The sequence below is a fragment of the Lissotriton helveticus genome, chromosome 11, assembly GCF_964261635.1.
Source record: "Lissotriton helveticus chromosome 11, aLisHel1.1, whole genome shotgun sequence".
Taxonomy (NCBI): Eukaryota; Metazoa; Chordata; class Amphibia; order Caudata; family Salamandridae; genus Lissotriton; species Lissotriton helveticus.
The window spans coordinates 530,974,340-530,993,511 of record NC_136072.1 but is presented as its reverse complement, the minus strand read 5'-3'; the positions used below and the strand labels follow the sequence as shown (position 1 = coordinate 530,993,511).

Sequence of the window (19,172 nt, the reverse complement as noted above, 5' to 3'; positions counted from 1 at the left end):
ATGCTCACTGTGCCAAAAGAACCAAACTGCACCCAACTGATGTGGCTGGATCTGGGCAAAAACGGTCTTGGGTTGCTTGTACTCTGGTTCAGAGAGGACATGGTCTGGCCGTTCGGGATGGACTGTTCATATTGAGTCAGGTTCAAGACGGATTTGCAAATGGCTTGGTCCAAACTTAGGTGGTAAGGTGTGTAAAATAACGGACAGGGATGAGACCTGAGTGGTTACTAGTGGTTGAGATCAATTCAAGCATTCCATTCTTCAACTGCTGCTGTTCAGCATGAACATGAGGATGCTAAATGTGCTTCCCCAAAGGCAGCACCTCCTGCATGAAGAGGAGACCAATTCAGCCTAAAGGGAGTCAAGTGTCAGGAGAACTCCTATAATGAGAGTAATTCCTGGAAGATTTCAGAGCTCCAAAGGGAAACTGTGGCCATTTCGGAGAACAGAAACACTGGCAAGATTTCTCACCATTCTTGCTGAGTTAGGCTCCTGTGGAGTAGGGGTGTTTGGAATCAAACCTTTCAGAGAATCTGTTGCTTCTTCAGCTGCTACTTCGGAGCCTAGTCCTAACCCACGAAAAATCAGTTGGAACCCCAATGTTGGTATCTTATAATGAATCAGAATGTAGGTGCCATTCTTTTACAAATCCAAAGAGTACGAATTATCATAATGAGCCCCTTAAGTTTCACTTACAGAACCCTGCATGTTTAACACCAAACTGAAAACAATGCTCCTATAAGATTATTAAGAAGCAAGTGTCCTCATATAACGTAACTGGTGCTATGTAAAGCGTCCTGATACCCGATTTGGGTCAAGTTCGCGCTATATAAAACTCTGCGCAAAAAAAAAAAAAGAAGCAAGCAGGCTCTTAGCTACCAGTACACCGCAGCAGAGACTGGAAAAACAACTTGTCTGGCGAATAAAACATGAGCAAAACAAATACCTGACAATGTACTACATAAGAATGTTGTTAGCTTGAACAAAAATGAAGCTAACCAATCCATGTTATAAGAGATTTGAAAACCAAGCAAAGGATACTTTTACTAAATTAATCTAACACTCAAATTCATTCAAGGCACAAACAGATCAGGTTATCAACTATCAATGCTTGTGACACTTATAACATTGTAGAATGTATACTTATTTCAAAACTCTGCTCACACACTCAAAAGACTGTGCCTGCCCTTGGGCTCCTGCAGCATGCGCCAGGCACCATGTTTGGCTGCATATGCCATGTCTCATGACGCATTGGGATAATGCATTTGATGCTAGAATCTTTGTGAATCCCCATGGTAACAGTGTCAAATCAAAGTGGGTTCCTTCCACTTCTGATCCTTTCCAGGACAGGATACAGAATATCATCAAATTCGGTAACAATAAACATCTATTACATAGCCCCAATGGAGCCCTTGAATGAATGTCAGATTCAGAAATACAGGTTATGCATCTGAGTGAACATGTCTGTAAAAGGTCTAGGATAACAAGTAACATTACCTCCCCCATTAAGGGATTTTCTTTGATATTCAAGAAGATTATAACAGAGTGAAAATATTACCTTCGCTCAGAGGAGGGTATAGCAGGAGCAAAGGATAAAGATTACCAGTAACCACGTGGTTAAGCAAGCAGCACAGAGAGGCCTGCCTACTCAGGTGTGACTTTCGGAGTGCATATCTGGTAACAATACTTGACAAAGTTGATAAATTATATCTAAGTTGCCTGTTTGCGAACTGCACTGATGGGGACATTACCCATTACAGAAGAATGGCTGCCTTTGCTCTGAAGGAAGTAAACCTTTGCTTTATTCAGAATATGGATAAGCTGTATATATCAAGGTCAAGTGCAGAACACTACTGATGGTTCTACAGATTACTCTGAAGGAGCCAAACAGGTTAGTAATAATTAGTAGTTTTATGTAGGTCTTAAGTGCTATTGAGGTAAATCTCTACGGCTCTTTATGTCTGGGCTCTATAGTGAATTGTCCATCAGAAAGTATGGCTTAAGGTGGTAGGAGTGTGAAAATCTGAGTTATGTGAATCATTGAGATTACACTGCTAAAAAAGAATTTCCTTATAAATCCATATCAGCAAAAAAGAAAAAGTCATCTGAGCATCAGACTTTTCAGGACACAAACAAGTGCATATGAATTTACATCAATATCATAGCCTATGGAATATAAAGCTTTCAAAATACCAGCCACACCTTTCAAATCCCACAGTCCTTTGGAAGCTATATGATGGCACTGCATTTGGTCCCCAATGGAAAGATTCGAAAATACCCTTATTGCAAGGTCTGTGTCATAAAATAGCCCTGATATTCGTGTTCCTCTCAAAGTCAATTTGCCATTAAATCTAGTGGTTCACAGACTACTTTATACTAAACTAAAGAGGCAACCTCCCAGCAATCTGCTGAATTCTCCTTGGAAATAATGTAAAAGTCTTCTACTTACAATGTCTCAGGGTACTGAAAAGAGGGGAAAATATGACAGCTCGCAAGTGTTAACTTTTAGTTCTTAACGTTGGGAAACTGTAACTAAAGGTACATTTGGAAACAAATTAAATGACTGGATGATTCTAGGATTTTTTGTGGACCATTTAATGTCAAAACATGTGGTGGGTGAAACGGTTTTAGAACATTATAAAACTTGATCAGTTGAGCGCTATTGTTCCCTCTGTGAATGACTGCATCCAGCAATAGATCATTTTACATTTGGCTGGTTTCAAACTTGTAACACCAGTTAAGCAACAAGTTAAACCTACGACAGAAACTAAAAAAGTGAATATAAAAGTACTTACCATAAAAGGATTACTAGCTAACCCAGGAGCGGCAATCTGGCCAAATGGAGTTACCACCGGTTTTGCTTGACCAAATACTGCAAACCCACCACCTTTATAGAAAAAGTAAAGCGCATTAGTAAAAGAACAAATAAGACTACTAGATTTGAATGCTGTACATGTGATTAATAAAGTGTGCGTGAGCTTAAATGGGGTGTGTTTAAACTCATTCTCCTATGTTTACATAACTCCAAGCAATCTTCTTAAAGCCTTTACAACAAAGAAGGTAAAACAAAGGGAGGAAAAACATTTTCACCTGTTGTGGTAACTTGTTACTTACAATCCCAGTTATCTCAATATTTAACGTGTTGAAAGATAAAAGGTGGCAAACAAGCACGCAATGGGTAAAAGGTGTTACTTGCTTGTTATGTTAGTTCTTCAATCTGGTTATTCGCTCTTAATTACCAGAAGAGTTTTTGAATGAAAACTTTAGCAGCGGCCGTTTTTTGTCCAAGGGCGCCGGGGCTCGGCTCCCTGTACATTTACAGTTACAATGCATCGCAACCATAGTAATGCTAAATAGGTTGAATACATTACACACTTCTACCTTCAACATGGGGCACTGTCAGTCCCACACGGCGCGTTGTTGTTGTGATTATCATTGATAATAAACATGTGACTCATGTGCTTTCCCAGCATTGCTTCCCCCGGGCAGGTCCAAAGTCTAAATATTTGCCAGGCTGACAATCTCACAGCCTTGAGGCCTGTGAGGTCATCAGCTCAGCAAAGACTGAGACTCAAGGCCCAATCTCCACCCTCTGATGATGCAGAGGTACATTTAGCCCCAGGCGTTTCGAATGCAAGCCCGGTAGTGCTGAGCCTCCACATCAATCAGAGAGTGTTGAGAATTGTAAACCCATTCTTTCCCTACTTGTCACAGAGTGGGGTGGGACCCACTCCGTGACTAGCTGGGAAAGGTTGCGGTAGACTGGCTCCAGGCAGAGGGCAATATTGAGTCAGTGCAGACTCAAGTCGACTTGTGGTCAGTGTTGCCAGATTGGGATATTTCCCAAACAAATGGGAGATCATTTTCCCATTTTTGTGGGAAATAACTTTCAGACAGGGGGCAGAAAACTGGGATTTTCTTGGCCCTGTGGGCGCAAAAACTCGGAGGGGGGCGTCGCAGCTGTTCAAAATCCTGCAGAGCTCCAGGATTCAGCAGAGCAGCACCATCAATCTTTCATAACTGCGAAAGTGCTACCTATGACGGCCCTGCTAAATGCTTCTGGCATGCCCCCAGAGTGACTAGACCAATATGGCCTCCAGGGGGCAGGCCTTGTTTTTATGGATTTCCACGTTGTGTGGATGGCAGGTCTTGGCTGTCCCAGCATGCTGCTGTGCTGAGAGCATGTGCGTGTCACCAAATTTACATAGGATTAAAGTCATGAATGATAAATTGTGATAACATAAAATCAGTGCTTTAAGTGGGCCGGCAGTTTTAAAAGACTGTGCTGAGAAGGTTCGCTATCGGGCTCTCCAATTTTTGCTCTCAGGACCAGAAAAATGAAATCATAACTCAGCACCAGTACCATCCTCCACTGCATTTGATGTAACTTCAAAGAGAGTTGTTACAGTTCTTTCACAGTCTCGCCATTTCAGAACTGACATTTTTTCAAAATTCTATACAACAAAGCCGCAGTTGTCCCTTATTTAGCTTAAGGAGCTAACAACCATTGGCAAAGCAAATAGTCCTGGCTTCTTGTAGGTGTAATGTTACTTGTTGTATTTTATATCTGGATGCAATGACAGAAGCAGCAAATTACCAGTCAGGCAGCACACTATGATAAGCACAAATTTGTAGCTTGCGTGTTTTAAGTCATTCCCCGATTACATCAGCCATGCCCTTTTGAGAGACACCCAGTTTTTTCATGCCACATAAAGTCCTATATGAAATCCAATGCATTAATTTTTGGCATGGGGAAAATTAATGGCTTTAGGTGATTTTGCAATTGTTTCTACCAACTGGGACCAGGGCTGCCAAGTTTTCATCCTGCTTATGTGTGAAATTGACATGTTGCAGAATGCCTATGTGTGACATTTGTATGTCTTCTGCGCGACACCCGGAGTGACACTTCACTGAAAGTTTAATTATTAACTCGAACCTGGTAAACTGCCAAAGCAGTGCAAGATAGTTCCCTCTGCATTAAATTACTCTATGCAGTACCAGTAGCATGTGTAAAAACAACAATTGATGTACAGAATGCAGCTCAATGTCATACATTCACCCCAGTCTGTACTGGGGTATCTGAATCTGTAGGGTAGAATTTGTTATTTCTTTTGGTTTGTATTGCATTAATCTTGCTGTTCTATGCCGGTAGAATTGCTGGTGTTGCACCACTCAATGCCACAGCACCGCTCAGCGCCACAGCACCCCTCAGCGCCACAGCACCCCTCAGCGCCACAGCACCCCTCAGCGCCACAGCACCCCTCAGCGCCACAGCACCCCTCAGCGCCCCTCAGCGCCACAGCGCCCCTCAGCGCCACAGCGCCCCTCAGCGCCACAGCACCCCTCAGCGCCACAGCACCCCTCAGCGCCACAGCACCCCTCAGCGCCACAGCACCCCTCAGCGCCACAGCACCCCTCAGCGCCACAGCACCCCTCAGCGCCACAGCATCACTCAGCGCCACTGAATGCAACAGCACCTCCCAACGCCACAGCACCTCCCAACGCCACAGCACCTCCCAACGCCACAGCACCTCCCAACGCCACAGCACCTCCCAACGCCACAGCACCTCCCAACGCCACAGCACCTCCCAACGCCTCGGCACCCCTCAACGCCACGGCACCCCTCAACGCCACGGCACCCCTCAACGCCACAGCACCCCTCAACGCCACAGCACCCCTCAACGCCACAGCACCACTCAACGCCACAGCACCACTCAACGCCACAGCACCACTCAGCGCCACAGCACCACTCAGCGCCACAGCATCACTCAGCGCCACAGCACCCCTCAACGCCACTCAGCGCCACAGCACCCCTCAACGCCACTCAGCGCCACAGCATCACTCAGCACCACTGAATGCCACAGCACCACTGAATGCCACAGCACCACTCAACGCCACAGCACCACTCAACGCCACAGCACCACTCAACGCCACAGCACCACTCAACGCCACAGCACCACTCAACGCCACAGCACCACTCAACGCCACAGCACCACTCAACGCCACAGCACCACTCAACGCCACAGCACCACTCAACGCCACAGCACCACTCAACGCCACAGCACCACTCAACGCAAAAGCACCACTCAACGCAAAAGCACCACTCAGCGCAAAAGCACCACTCAGCGCAAAAGCACCACTCAGCGCAAAAGCACCACTCAGCGCCACAGCACCCCTCAACGCCACTCAGCGCCACAGCACCACTGAATGCCACAGCACCACTGAATGCCACAGCACCACTCAACGCCACAGCACCACTCAACGCCACAGCACCACTCAACGCCACAGCACCACTCAACGCCACAGCACCACTCAACGCCACAGCACCACTCAACGCCACAGCACCACTCAACGCCACAGCACCACTCAACGCCACAGCACCACTCAACGCCACAGCACCACTCAGCGCCACAGCATCACTCAGCGCCACAGCATCACTCAGCGCCACAGCACCCCTCAACGCCACTCAGCGCCACAGCACCACTGAATGCCACAGCACCACTCAGCGCCACAGCACCACTCAGCACCACTCAGCGCCACAGCACCAGTCAACGCCACAGCACCACTCAGCGCCACAGCACCACTCAGCGCCACAGCACCACTCAGCGCCACAGCACCACTCATCGCCACAGCACCACTCATCGCCACAGCACCACTCATCGCCACAGCACCACTCATCGCCACAGCACCACTCAGCGCCACAGCATCACTCAGCGCCACAGCACCACTCAGCGCTACAGCACCACTCAACGCCACTTAGCGCGACAGCATCACTCAGCACCACTCAACGCCACAGCACCACTCAACGCCACAGCACCACTCAACGCCACAGCACCACTCAACGCCACAGCACCACTCAACGCCACAGCACCACTCAACGCCACAGCACCACTCAACGTCACAGCACCACTCAACGCCACAGCATCACTCAACGCCACCTTTCAACAACAACGGGATCTAATATGTTCTCTCAATGTTTCAAGCTTTATTACAAATGTCACAAACAGATGTTAATATTTCACTGCTGTTCTTGGATTTTCATCACAATAAAATACAATGAACATAATCTTCCCAAAAGTTATTTACAAAAGTTTAAGCTATTGCCATTATAAATTACAATAACTTTTATTTAAGTATTAATTATTAAAAAAAATAAAAGCCATTGTTATTTGTAATATTAATACATCTACGTCATGTCAATACAACACATATTGCATTACGAATGCCATAGGCGTCACGTTTGCGAAAGTTAAAACTATTGGCATTGTAAATGAAAAAGCTATTAATTTCGCTATTTTCAAAACCAACACATAAAATATTTGTCATTTACAATACCAGTAAATCAAACTTTCCTAATACGAGACCTATTGCATTGCAAATGCTTGTTTTCTCAGGCTGCAGCAACACACCCGGCTGGATTCCTTTTTCTATTCCCTCAACCAGTAGTGGTACAGAATCCCCCTTCTCTGGGTCTGCTTTACTCTCTTTCTTCATTATAGCAGTCAATCAACCCAAAGTACTGGTGAATTTCAGCCAGGGATATTTTAGTCAGTAACACTGACTTATGTGGTGAAACTTCTAAACCCAGGAAGCTTAGTGTTATCAGTAAAATGGTCTTTTCTGAAAGTATCCCTAATAAGTCAACTAACGGCTGTGTGGAGAGCTCTTTGAGCTCACCCATCCTTCTGGTCTCATGCGACCTGAACGAGTGCACTTTTTCCCTACAGGCTATTGCTGAACTTTACTGCCATCCTTGTAATGTGGGTGGGCTGACTTTGTAGCTCTTGGTGCTTTAGTAACACAGTCTATCAAACAGAACTGCAACTGAACATGATGACTGGATGAATTTAAGTTGCACTGATTTCCCTTACTGCCAAGATTTTGGGTAGTCTGAGACATCCATCCTTTCCAAGCACAGGCCTGTACTTCGCAGCATTACATGTTTGTAATCTGTTGTATCTAACTTATGATGGCCACTTCGGCTCTCTTCTCCGAGGGTTCACTAGCATGTACCATTTCTAAGAGCTAATCTATCTGAAGGCAGAGGTTAATCGGTTATTGTAGTGCAGCCTGCCAAGACTCCCAAAGACAGAGTGTATCAATTAGGGTGAAGTAGGCACATCGCATCCCAGGCCTCTGGTGCCACTGCACCTACTGTATCATTTGTAGCTACATTACTGGGCAGACCTCATCCTGTGACAGTCTGTTTACCCATGTCTGACCTGCTTGAACATGTAATGCGAAAGTATACAGATGGTTCTGTCAGGTATGTAGTATTTCTTCAAGTTGTTCTGAATATTAAACAATATATACATTTTGAAGTAAGTTCATCAAAGAAAAAATGTAAATCCAAACCATCTAGGGTAAATCAAAACACTTTTATAAATTATTTTCATTAATAATTACCCTGATTTGAATTATAGAAAGGCTGTAGACAGTAAAAACACCCGTTTTTTTTTAGACACACCCTACAAGGGAGCCAACACCCCTTGCCAGCCACAGACCAACCAGTGGCTCTACATAAAACCCTACCTGGGAGTGCCCATCTGGGCCCTCCTTTGAGTTTAGTTATTACCGCCTTCAGTGCAAACTAATTGTTCTGGCACGATCCGTTATTTGTAAATCCAAACCTGACCCTCGCTCATTTCGATCAACAGGCTGTCCGCCCCTCCCCTTTTCCCAGTCCTGATGAAGACCCGCATTGACCCATTAAGAATGCTTCTCCGGGGTTGAAACGTCGACATTAGAAACCTTTGAACCTACTTTAAGGACTCTACGAGAAGACCAACTGATGTGGTCCGCATAAGGTGCTAAAAAACATTGCACTACTGCCCAAATTCCCTTTTTTCCCCCTCCCTTCCCTTTCAAACACCATTGTATATTTGACACTTTCACAAATATCACTGAGCACATAATGTCACCTTCTTCACATATGATGCGGCAATTTTTACTGTGTACAGCCTGTCCATAATTCAAATCAGGGTAATTAGAAATGAAAATAATTCATAATAGTGTTTTGATTTACCCTAGATGGTTTGGATTTAAATGTTTTCTTTGAAGAACTCGCTTCAAAATGTATAGATTGTTTAATATTCAGAACTTGAAGTAATATTACATACCTGACAGAACCATTTCTATACTTTCTACCTCCGCCCAGGTTCTGAGGGATACTGGGCTACCCCATTGTGACTTACTGAACATGTAGTGCAGCAGCTTCCACTTGTCCTTGTAAAATAGGCTGCAAAGTGCACTATTATCTGTCCGACTGGAGTTGGGACTGCAAATGACACATCCTGTTCAAAAGGTGTGGTTCCATCCTAGTGGATAAGGCACTATAAATACCTGTTGCAGATATAGGATCACAACTGTGTGGTTAATACTCATGTTCAACTAATCAAACTGTGTCCTAGGACAGAACAAAGTCCTCTTAGATCCAGAAGCAGGAAAGGAAGTGTTAACAAATGCGCTGTCATCTCAGATGAATCACTAGGCATGAGAATTTGGTGACCCTGTAGTAATACAGGGTGACACTATAATGAGTCCCATTAACCCGTTGCGTGTGGCACTTGGCAGCACTGTGGGGCCTTAAAACACTGGTCATGCGGGTACAAATTTGACCAGACGACAACCTACTTGCAAAATGCAGATTCTGGATTTGCATTGTATATAGAGCGCTCAGTGGGTTATTGCATTTCTTACGAAGATCCTTTAGTTACTAGCAGTTAATACATTAACATCTTTCTAATATAGCACAGTGAGCAATGAACAATGAACAATGAACGGGCATCAAGGAGCTGTATGCAAACTGTAAGGCATAGCTTTGGTCCTTTTTTCCCCCTCAAGCTTTCATTATTCCAAGCTTGCTAAAAAGGGTTCTTTTGGGTAATAATGAAGTCTTATCTGCACATGCAGTTTTAAAGACAGACTTTGTTTTTCTCCTGACCACAAACTCTTCACATATAATGCCTAACAGTATGAATGATATGTGACTCCTACACCTTGCAATACGGATTACTTTATGTAGAAACCTCAAGTACATTGATTTATACACGTGTATGGTTCATTGTCTATGTATAATATGTTGGCTATAGAAAAGTAAATTGACACCCTACGTTAGGATTAACAGCGCTATACAAGAAATTGGGGAAAAAAATAATTTTAAAGAGGTATTTTAATCATTGGTTTAATTAACCATACAGACGTACATTGGGCTCTATTACAGTGCCCGCCTCATGTAAAGCCCATTGTGGGTGATCAGTATAAAGCAGCTGCACAGGCTCATAAGATTGCAGAGGTCAGCAGTGGTATGATAGTGGGACAGCCCAAATGATAAAGTGGAATTGATTGGGGTGGACAAGATGAGGGATGACAGTATCAGCAGAGTTGAGAGAGTGTTCAGATGTTGAGGAGAGGATGTTGCCGAAGGTTCCAGGAAATTGGGTCTTTTAGACCTCAGGCAAACAAATCAGCATCATACCAAGACTGGGAGCTTTAGTCTAGCTTAGCCAACAACACACGTACTGTATTATTTTCAGTGCCCAATGATGTGGTCATGGTGAAGGACTTCGGACAAGAGAGCAGAGAAGTGAATTGGCCAGAGTAAGTGACTAACTCTTTTCTGGCCTCTTCCTGATGTTTTAACTGAAGGATGTGAGTCCGTTATCTTACTGTAGTGATCCTCGCAGCTGTCAAACAGGACTTTTCTGCTTCTAGTCTTTTAGGTTTTTACCCCGTCACATCATATTTAGGCACAATTGTTAATAGTCTGCTACAGTGTTTATTGTAATGGTTGTCCCCTACTGACATGAATGCCTTCTAAAAAGAGGCTTCTTGTTAAAATATCTTCAGGTAAATCGATATAATGGAAACCTTGCAAGACAAGTCCGACGGGAATTACTTTAACACAAGAGTAATTTCATAAAACATATGGTCATGTATGCCAACATTTAAGAAGAGCAATGTGTAAGATTTTTTTTAAATGATTGGGAGGCAATTTCAGGAGGAAGGCAGCCAAAATAAACCACATTTTGGCTTCAAATATTGTGGGTCTCCTATTTCTGTGTGATGATTGCTGGGACTATGGTTGGGACTAGGGTTAGGCTTTCTATTGGAAGTAGGGATTAGGGTTTCCTGTGCGATTGGTTGTTGGGACTAGGGTTGGGACTAGGGTTAGGCCTTCAATTGGACGTAGGGATTAGGAATGTGTGTCTGATTGAGTGCTTGGGCTAGGGCTATGATTGGCTATAAGGTCTTGGTCTCTTATTGGTTCTAGAGTTTAGGGCTAGTGTTATGATTGGATAGGGTTAGGTCTAGGGTTTCCATTAGCTGAAGGGGTCACCTGATTACTAGGGCTATTAAAGGCCAGGGTTTAGGGTGTCTCAGCTGGGCGTCGAGGCCAAGGGTGGAGAGGACAAGGGTGGAGAGGACAAGGGTGGAGAGGACAAGGGTGGAGAGGACAAGGGTGAGTGCCTGTTCAAGACTGGTCGGGACTAGGGCCAGAAATGCTGCCCATGTCCTCATACACTAATACACACCCTACAGCATCCACATCAATGTACTAGCACACACAACAAAACCACACAAACCCAGCTACAACACATTTACACCATCGCCTACAAACAGCACAGAACTCTATCCTATACCACTAACCAATCAACTCATCACTAAAACAACCAAAATCCATACCATACTTCACTTCAACCTATTCAGAGACACACTCCACACATTAATTACTCCTAACAGACCCCCTTTTATCACTAACAAACCTATACTCCGCCTTCCATCATTTGTCTAACCAACACACTCGTTCTTTCTACCACAATAACACAACGCAACACTTACACTCCGCAGCACCACACATTTTAACTCTTGAAGCAAACAAGTCTAAGACAAAAACTTTACTTCATCCCCTCATACACACAATATACTCTACGTACAAACACATCACCAACACCTTTACCTTACAACTTCCACTCATAAACAATACTATGCAGACAAATCCATCTGATAAAACGGAGACATCACACAGAAAAAGACAGAAGCAGAGAAAGATACAGCTAATAATAATTTGATTGAATTACATCAATTAATCAGACACAGCTCGAACATTACGAGATCTTTCTTTTATTGGATCCCTCCAAGTATTCAAATGTTATCCTGACATTCATAGAGTTGTTGTAAGAAATAATACAAACAACATACACATTATACTATATACAAACATTAAACAAAAATTATACAAAACATTACAAAATATTAATACAACATCACATATAGTCCTTATGAGAGAGACTCCTACCTTCCACTCATCTATTTATATGAGGCTGTGCATTCAATTCCTGCACAATTGCTCTCAACAATAGTCTCTGGGTCCGTGTTTATTTGCAAAGCAAAAAGTTATAGACCTTAACACAGCACACAGTGTATTTGATACATTCACTAATCCAGGCCTTCCAGAGACTTTGGCATTGCGGTGTCAACATGTTTCAGCCCTCCACTTATCGGCATCTTCAGGACATAATGAAAGAAGGAGTACCTATACAACAAATATATACAAATATATGTACATAATTTACAAAATGAACGCAATATTGTACATGCAGACTAACAATGGGCCCAAGTGTATGGAACCAACTATCCGTTGATAATATTTAAAAATGTGATAAAAAATTCCACAAATATCAAGGTAACTGGAGTAAGTCCAACCATAGCTCAAAAGCAGAAGTTATGTAATTATTACACCACAGGAACGGATTGTCACACACTAGAGTGAAATTCCAAGTAAAAAATAAAGAACAACACATTAAAGAGTACACACACCGACCACAAAAATGTGCTGAAAATCATGCATCTAGATTTTAGTGCACCCAGAGGACTAACTCATAAGCAGCCCAAAAAGTGATTCAAAGAAAAACGCCTGTCAACTTACAAACATATCTAAAACTTGGAGCAAGCCAAGCAAAGCAACAAAAGAGCAAAGTCCTTAGCCACGGGATGGGCAGAGGAATCAGAGCCTCAACTACGTAAAACGCAGGTGTTTTTTTCCCCCACACAGCCCTTCGGTGGAGTTACACAGAGCCTTTCGTTTTCCTACAACAAAATGTGGATTCAACAGAATTAGAATGAAATTAATGCCCCATTAGCCTCATCCACATAGTGCATAATTGGAGCCCTTACACTGCCCTCTACCCACTAAAATCGGGTGCAAAATCTCCAGCTAATCAGTAAGTTGCTTACTGTGTGGCTGGTTTCCCAGGGGAAAAAAAAGATGATGCGGGCAGAGTGTAGAAAAACAAGCCTCTTAACGATGGGCTCCGCTCCTGTCACAGCAGTCTTGATTGTGACCATACCGTGTGTTATTTTGTCATAGAGCTGCATTTAATCTGTTTCTGTATACTGCGAAAATTTAAATCTTTAGCGGTAAACTTTGTTCTTCTCCTTTGATCTCCTCTGTAGTGCTCATTGGATATTAAGAAGTTGTTCAGGACCCTGTCAGAGATTGCTATTCACTCGTGGATTCTCTGGTATGTACTACTGCGATGACGGGGTACATGTAATTGGTCTTGTGGTTGATTTTATTGCTGTTTCTCACTCTTTTTGCATGAATTGACTTGTTTACTGATAACTATTTTTACTTCCACTATAGTACTTGGACTAGTAGCTCCATTCCTTTACCGTGAAGCCCCTGACTTTACAAGGACAAGGACAAGGAGATACTAGGATTTCACTTGAGGTATATACAGGAGCACGCAGCCTTAGATTAATTATTATCCTGAGGGCCGTTAGTAGTTAGAAACACTAGTCTAAAAGAGAGGTATTGTTGGCAGCGAATGTCTGTCTATAACATATATTAACCAGATTAATTCCGAGAATGCAATTGGTCCAATCAGGTTGTTATTCTTATGCTACTTTTATTCTTTTGGATTTCTCACTGATATCAATTTTCTTTTACCTCTTGGTGTCAAAATCTTATAGCCAAGGACATTCTCATTCAGATCATCGTCCTCCACTGGCAATCTTGACTGTCTGCGTTTCGCAAACTAACTTATTTAATGGTAAGCCTCAGCATGCTATACCCTGGCTGCTTCTGTAACTGGTTTACATTACCGGTGCTGCATGCCTTCTGTTTTTCGGTTATTTCTCTTTTTCTCTTTCTGTTTTACTCACTACGTAAATATATCTCTCCTTTTTGTTGGGGATATAATTCTTTTCCTTTCTTCCTTAAATTTCAGCTTTCTTCTTTTTCTCCCCTTTTTACACCAATTTCGAATTAGATTCGGTGCTACCTGTCTGTAAAAAATTATTTTACTTCCCTTTATTTCATTGATTTTAATGTTGATTACATCTGAAATGCCATGTAGTTTCATCGTATGGATATTCAGTATAATCCTCAAAAGAAGTCATACTTATTGTGATTTCGGTCTTATGCGGGTTAATATGTCGATGCCATTTTATAAAAGTACTTTTTGTAACTCACTCTTTCTGTGTGGTTTAGAGTTATGTATCACTAGTGTGTTTTCTTTGGGTCAATGTAAAATTGTAATTGTCATGTTAGTATGTAATGAGAAAATATTTTTTCTTTTGGTACATGTGTCTTTTTTAATGTATATTTATGTATATATATGTTGTAATTTTTTCAGCCCTGACGAAGTTCCCACGGCAAAAAAAAGGGAACGAAACGCGTTGGCTGTGCCTTTGCTCACAGAGAACATAGATTTTTAATAAAGAAGAAGAAATTTATAAAATAACTTTTGTTCTGATTGACTTCATTTGAGTGCACCTTCCTCTTTTGGTTGTTCTATTGTTGTACTTCATACATCTTTGAGGAGCGAATGTTGGAAGTGGTTGCACCATCCAATATTGTAAACATATGGAACCATTGTGCTTTACCTGTGTCTGCTGCTTTGTGCCTTTTGGATTCACTGCTGGACGGTGTGTCGGCAATGTTGGCGCACAGGTCCAGAAAAGGCTGGTGGGGTGCAACAAGTCACCAGACTTGGAGAAATTTCATCAGTGGCTCACTAATAGAACACCAGATTTGAGGTTCACAATGAATATGGATAAACATAAAATCAACTTGACTTTTGGATTTATAACAACCATGGGAGTATACAAGTGAGTTTATTTTTTAAGCCTACCGCCCACCAACTTTTGGACACTATAGGTGCCACAATTGCATTGCATGTAACTATACTTTGGACACCAAGACGGTTGTGCTCAATGGGAAGATGTACATCAACTTAGGCTTTCCAACTGTAACACCGAAAATACCGTATACTTTATAAGATGTCCATGTATTGTAGTTTACATCAGGCAGACAACGAAAGCTGTGAAAAATAGAGGGATACAGCACATGTTGCGTATTAGATACAATGTAAATGGAGCTCCCTTAGTTGACCATTATAGAGAACAGAACCATACAGCAGAAGAACTACAGTGGTCTGTGCTATATGTAGTACCTAGCACTCAAGGCCTGAAAATCATGACTTTGAAAAGAATAGAGGCCCAATTAATTGAACGTTTTGAGACTGCTAGAACAAGGCTGAATGACCTAGATGAGATGTGGGCCCTAATCTATTAGATGCTGCCAGGGTTACCCTTCCATGAATATGTATGTCCTCTCTTACATTAATTTATTGAGATGGAATGTAGGACTCAATCGATCAGATGCACCGGAGGGTGACTTCTATCAATTTGTGAATTTGTATGTCTTCCTAAAATGTGTCTTGACCAGTATGTACATAATGCTGTGTTTATGTAATACTGTGTGAGGTGGTAGTTTATTACTAAGCATGGGCGTAAAATCCGCTCCGCTCGCGGAAGTTTTCGGATTTTCGGCAAATTCGCAATCCGCGAACGCTCGCGAATTTGTCGAAAATCCGTGAATCCGCTCGCGGCGGATTTTTTGCTTGGTTGCGGCGCGCGGCGTGGTGCACGGCGTTCACTTTCCGTCATTTTAGCGTTTGCCGAGCTGTTTTTCTTTGCGAGTGACGCGCCATTTTAGATCTTGCTGCGTGTTCCCGCGGGAGTTTGTCGCCCGCGAATACGTACTCGCGGCTTGCCACCTTGCACAGCACACCTCGCGAGAGTTCGCAATTGCGAACACGTAGTTGCGGCGGAAAGGAACAATCTCGCACTTGCGAAATAGAGATTTTGCAATTTCGCACAAGAAAATCACCAGCAAACAGGATAAACCTTCAGAAAATTATGATTTTTATCAGAATCACTCCTCAGGTTGACATTTGCATGGCCTTTTTTTTTGCAAGGAGTCCATTTTGGGGGGGGGGAGGAAGGAAGTGCCCCACAGTCTCCAACTTCCTGTTCCTGTCCAGCAGGCTCCTCCCAGTGCTGTGTCCATCTCCTGGTCACTTTCATTTGGATCTGGAGCTGGAAGGATTACTTTTTGTGGGTGCTGCTGGATATTTGGATTTGAGGCCTTTTTGACTGTCTTTGGATCACTTTTGGATTAGAAATCAACTTTCACAAGTAAGTTTGTTTGGGGCATTACAGTTGCTGCAAGAATAATTTTGGAACTTTTTCAGAAAATTAAATAAATTATATTGGGGGTAGCCACAGTATCCAGTAGGACCAGGGTTGGTTATGGGTGCATGATACAACTGTTTTGTTGAATTTAAACACCATTGAGGCCATGGATGGGCTGGGATTGTGCAGATTTTATTGTTTTTTGTCGTTTTTTTGGGCCTGCTGGTGTGGCCCTTTGCCCAGGGGTGGTGAGTGTTGCATGGGCCTAGTCTTTCTGTGGGGTGTCTTCTTGAATTTAAACACCATTGAGGCCATGGATGGGCTGGGATTGTGCAGATTTTATTGTTTTTTGTCGTTTTTGGGGGGCTGCTGGTGTGGCCTTTTCCTTGCCCAGGGGTGGTGCTGGTGCATGGACTGAGTGTGCCTGTGGTGTGGTCTCACTCTCTTTGATGTAAACATCATGGATGGCATTGGATTGTGGTGATTTCTGGCTGTTTTTCTGTTTTTTGGGGGTGTACTGTTGATGTGGACTGGCCATGTGGGTGGTGGTGGTGGCCATCTTGAGTGCTGGCTGGTACAGGCAACATGTGCTTGGGGTGTAAGGGGGCCATTTTGAGGAGAGGCAGTGTCTGAGGCCTGCACTTATTTTGCCTACTTTTCATCCCTTATGCCCAGGGGTAGTGAGTGTTGCATGGGCCTAGTGTTTCTGAGGGGTGTCTTCTTGAATTTAAACACCATTGAGGCCATGGATGGGCTGGGATTGTGCAGATTTTATTGTTTTTTGTCGTTTTTTTGGGCCTGCTGGTGTGGCCCTTTGCCCAGGGGTGGTGAGTGTTGCATGGGCCTAGTCTTTCTGTGGGGTGTCTTCTTGAATTTAAACACCATTGAGGCCATGGATGGGCTGGGATTGTGCAGATTTTATTGTTTTTTGTCGTTTTTGGGGGGCTGCTGGTGTGGCCTTTTCCTTGCCCAGGGGTGGTGCTGGTGCATGGACTGAGTGTGCCTGTGGTGTGGTCTCACTCTCTTTGATGTAAACATCATGGATGGCATTGGATTGTGGTGATTTCTGGCTGTTTTTCTGTTTTTTGGGGGTGTACTGTTGATGTGGACTGGCCATGTGGGTGGTGGTGGTGGCCATCTTGAGTGCTGGCTGGTACAGGCAACATGTGCTTGGGGTGTAAGGGGGCCATTTTGAGGAGAGGCAGTGTCTGAGGCCTGCACTTATTTTGCCTACTTTTCATCCCTTATGCCCAGGGGTAGTGAGTGTTGCATACTTGCATGTCCCTAGTCTTTCTGTGGGGTGTCTTCAATGTAAACATCATGGATGGCATGGGATTGTGCTAATTTTTCTGTGTTTTGTCGATTTTTTGGGGTGTATAACTGAACTGATGTTCCTCTGTCTTCCATTGCTTTTAGGTGCACAAGAAGACTCAATAGAACCACCAGTGCCAGGAAGAAGTCCTGCAGCGGTGTGTGCAGCATAACGTCACGCGACGTCACGTCTGGACACAGAACCCTCTGCAACTCGTGCAACTGCTGCCTGCTGACCTGCTCTGAAGAAGATGGCCCCAAAAAAAGTAACCCGTAGCTCCTCTAGCAAGAAAGGTGCCAGTAAGGAGCAGAAGAAGCAAGTTACCAAGGACACTGGTGTGCCGCCCGCCCCTTTTTTTGGGAGTAAAAAAAAAAGTATGCCTGCAGCAGCTGCAGCGGGATCTGCTGGGGACCAAGCTGGCAGCAGCACCCCCGCTCCATTGGGCTCAGTGCCACCACCACCACCACGCCAACTTAAGTCCAAGCCCTTGAGTGGTGCAGAGGCAGCCAGTATACTTCTTCAATCACCATCGACCAGTGATGTTGGCTCATCGCAAGAAAGCAGCAGCAATGTCCCTCAATCAACACAGGTTGTTGTAGCTCATCTGACGAGTGTTGAACAACCACAGCCGCAACAACAATCACATGTGCAAGTACAAGCCCAAGTACATGTGGAAGGAGAGGCAGCGCAAGGAGATGCGCAAGCAGAGGTGCATGGAGGGTCACAACAAGTGCCCACAATAGTTGTTCCTCCCGAAGTAGGGGCACATCAGGAAATCGACAATCAAGGCGAGGTATCATTTGAGGAAGCCACTCCTCCTGATGATCCTTCATTGTCTTCCACACCCCTAGCAAGGAAGAGATCAAGGGTGGTGTCTACATCCTCTTCAAGCACACCTCCTTCTGATGATACGGATCAAACTTGGGAACAAACAAAGGTAGTTAAGCGTAAAAGGAAGCTCGTTCAAAGTCTCAGAGTTATGGAGTGTGATGAGTCTCAACAAGAAGTGGCGGATACTGCTGCTGATGAAGACTCTGCCAACGACGACCCAGTCATCATAAAGGTCACTGCAGCCCCAGCGGGCATGCAGCAAAAAGACATTTTGACCCTAGCCCGAAGAGCTGCTGAGCGTGATGATGATGTTGTCGATGAGGAGGCAGTGGAAACACCACAATCATTGGAGTTAAGTAGTACACCAACTCGTCCCGCTTCCATATTTCTTTCTGGCAAGAAGAGACCTCCGTCAACCTCGACCTTAATTAGTGGCGGTGAAAGTGCAAAACGTACAAAAGTTGGGCAATCCACATCCTCCACTTCATCTGGCATTAGCTTCATGACCACCACCACCAGTATCGCCGCCTCCTCCATGTCCCACAGA

General features: G+C 43.9%; 1 protein-coding gene across 7 annotated transcripts in view; it reads right to left on the bottom strand.

The window, feature by feature from the left end:
• Nucleotides 1-19,172, bottom strand: part of AGFG1 (ArfGAP with FG repeats 1) — a 429,459-nt gene that overhangs the window by 56,209 nt on the left and 354,078 nt on the right. For all 7 annotated transcript variants that reach the window (XM_078666216.1, XM_078666214.1, XM_078666215.1 and 4 more), the window contains one exon: nt 2,796-2,887. In XM_078666216.1, coding sequence (XP_078522342.1) covers nt 2,796-2,887 — 92 coding nt within the window. The remainder of the gene's footprint in view (nt 1-2,795; nt 2,888-19,172) is intronic.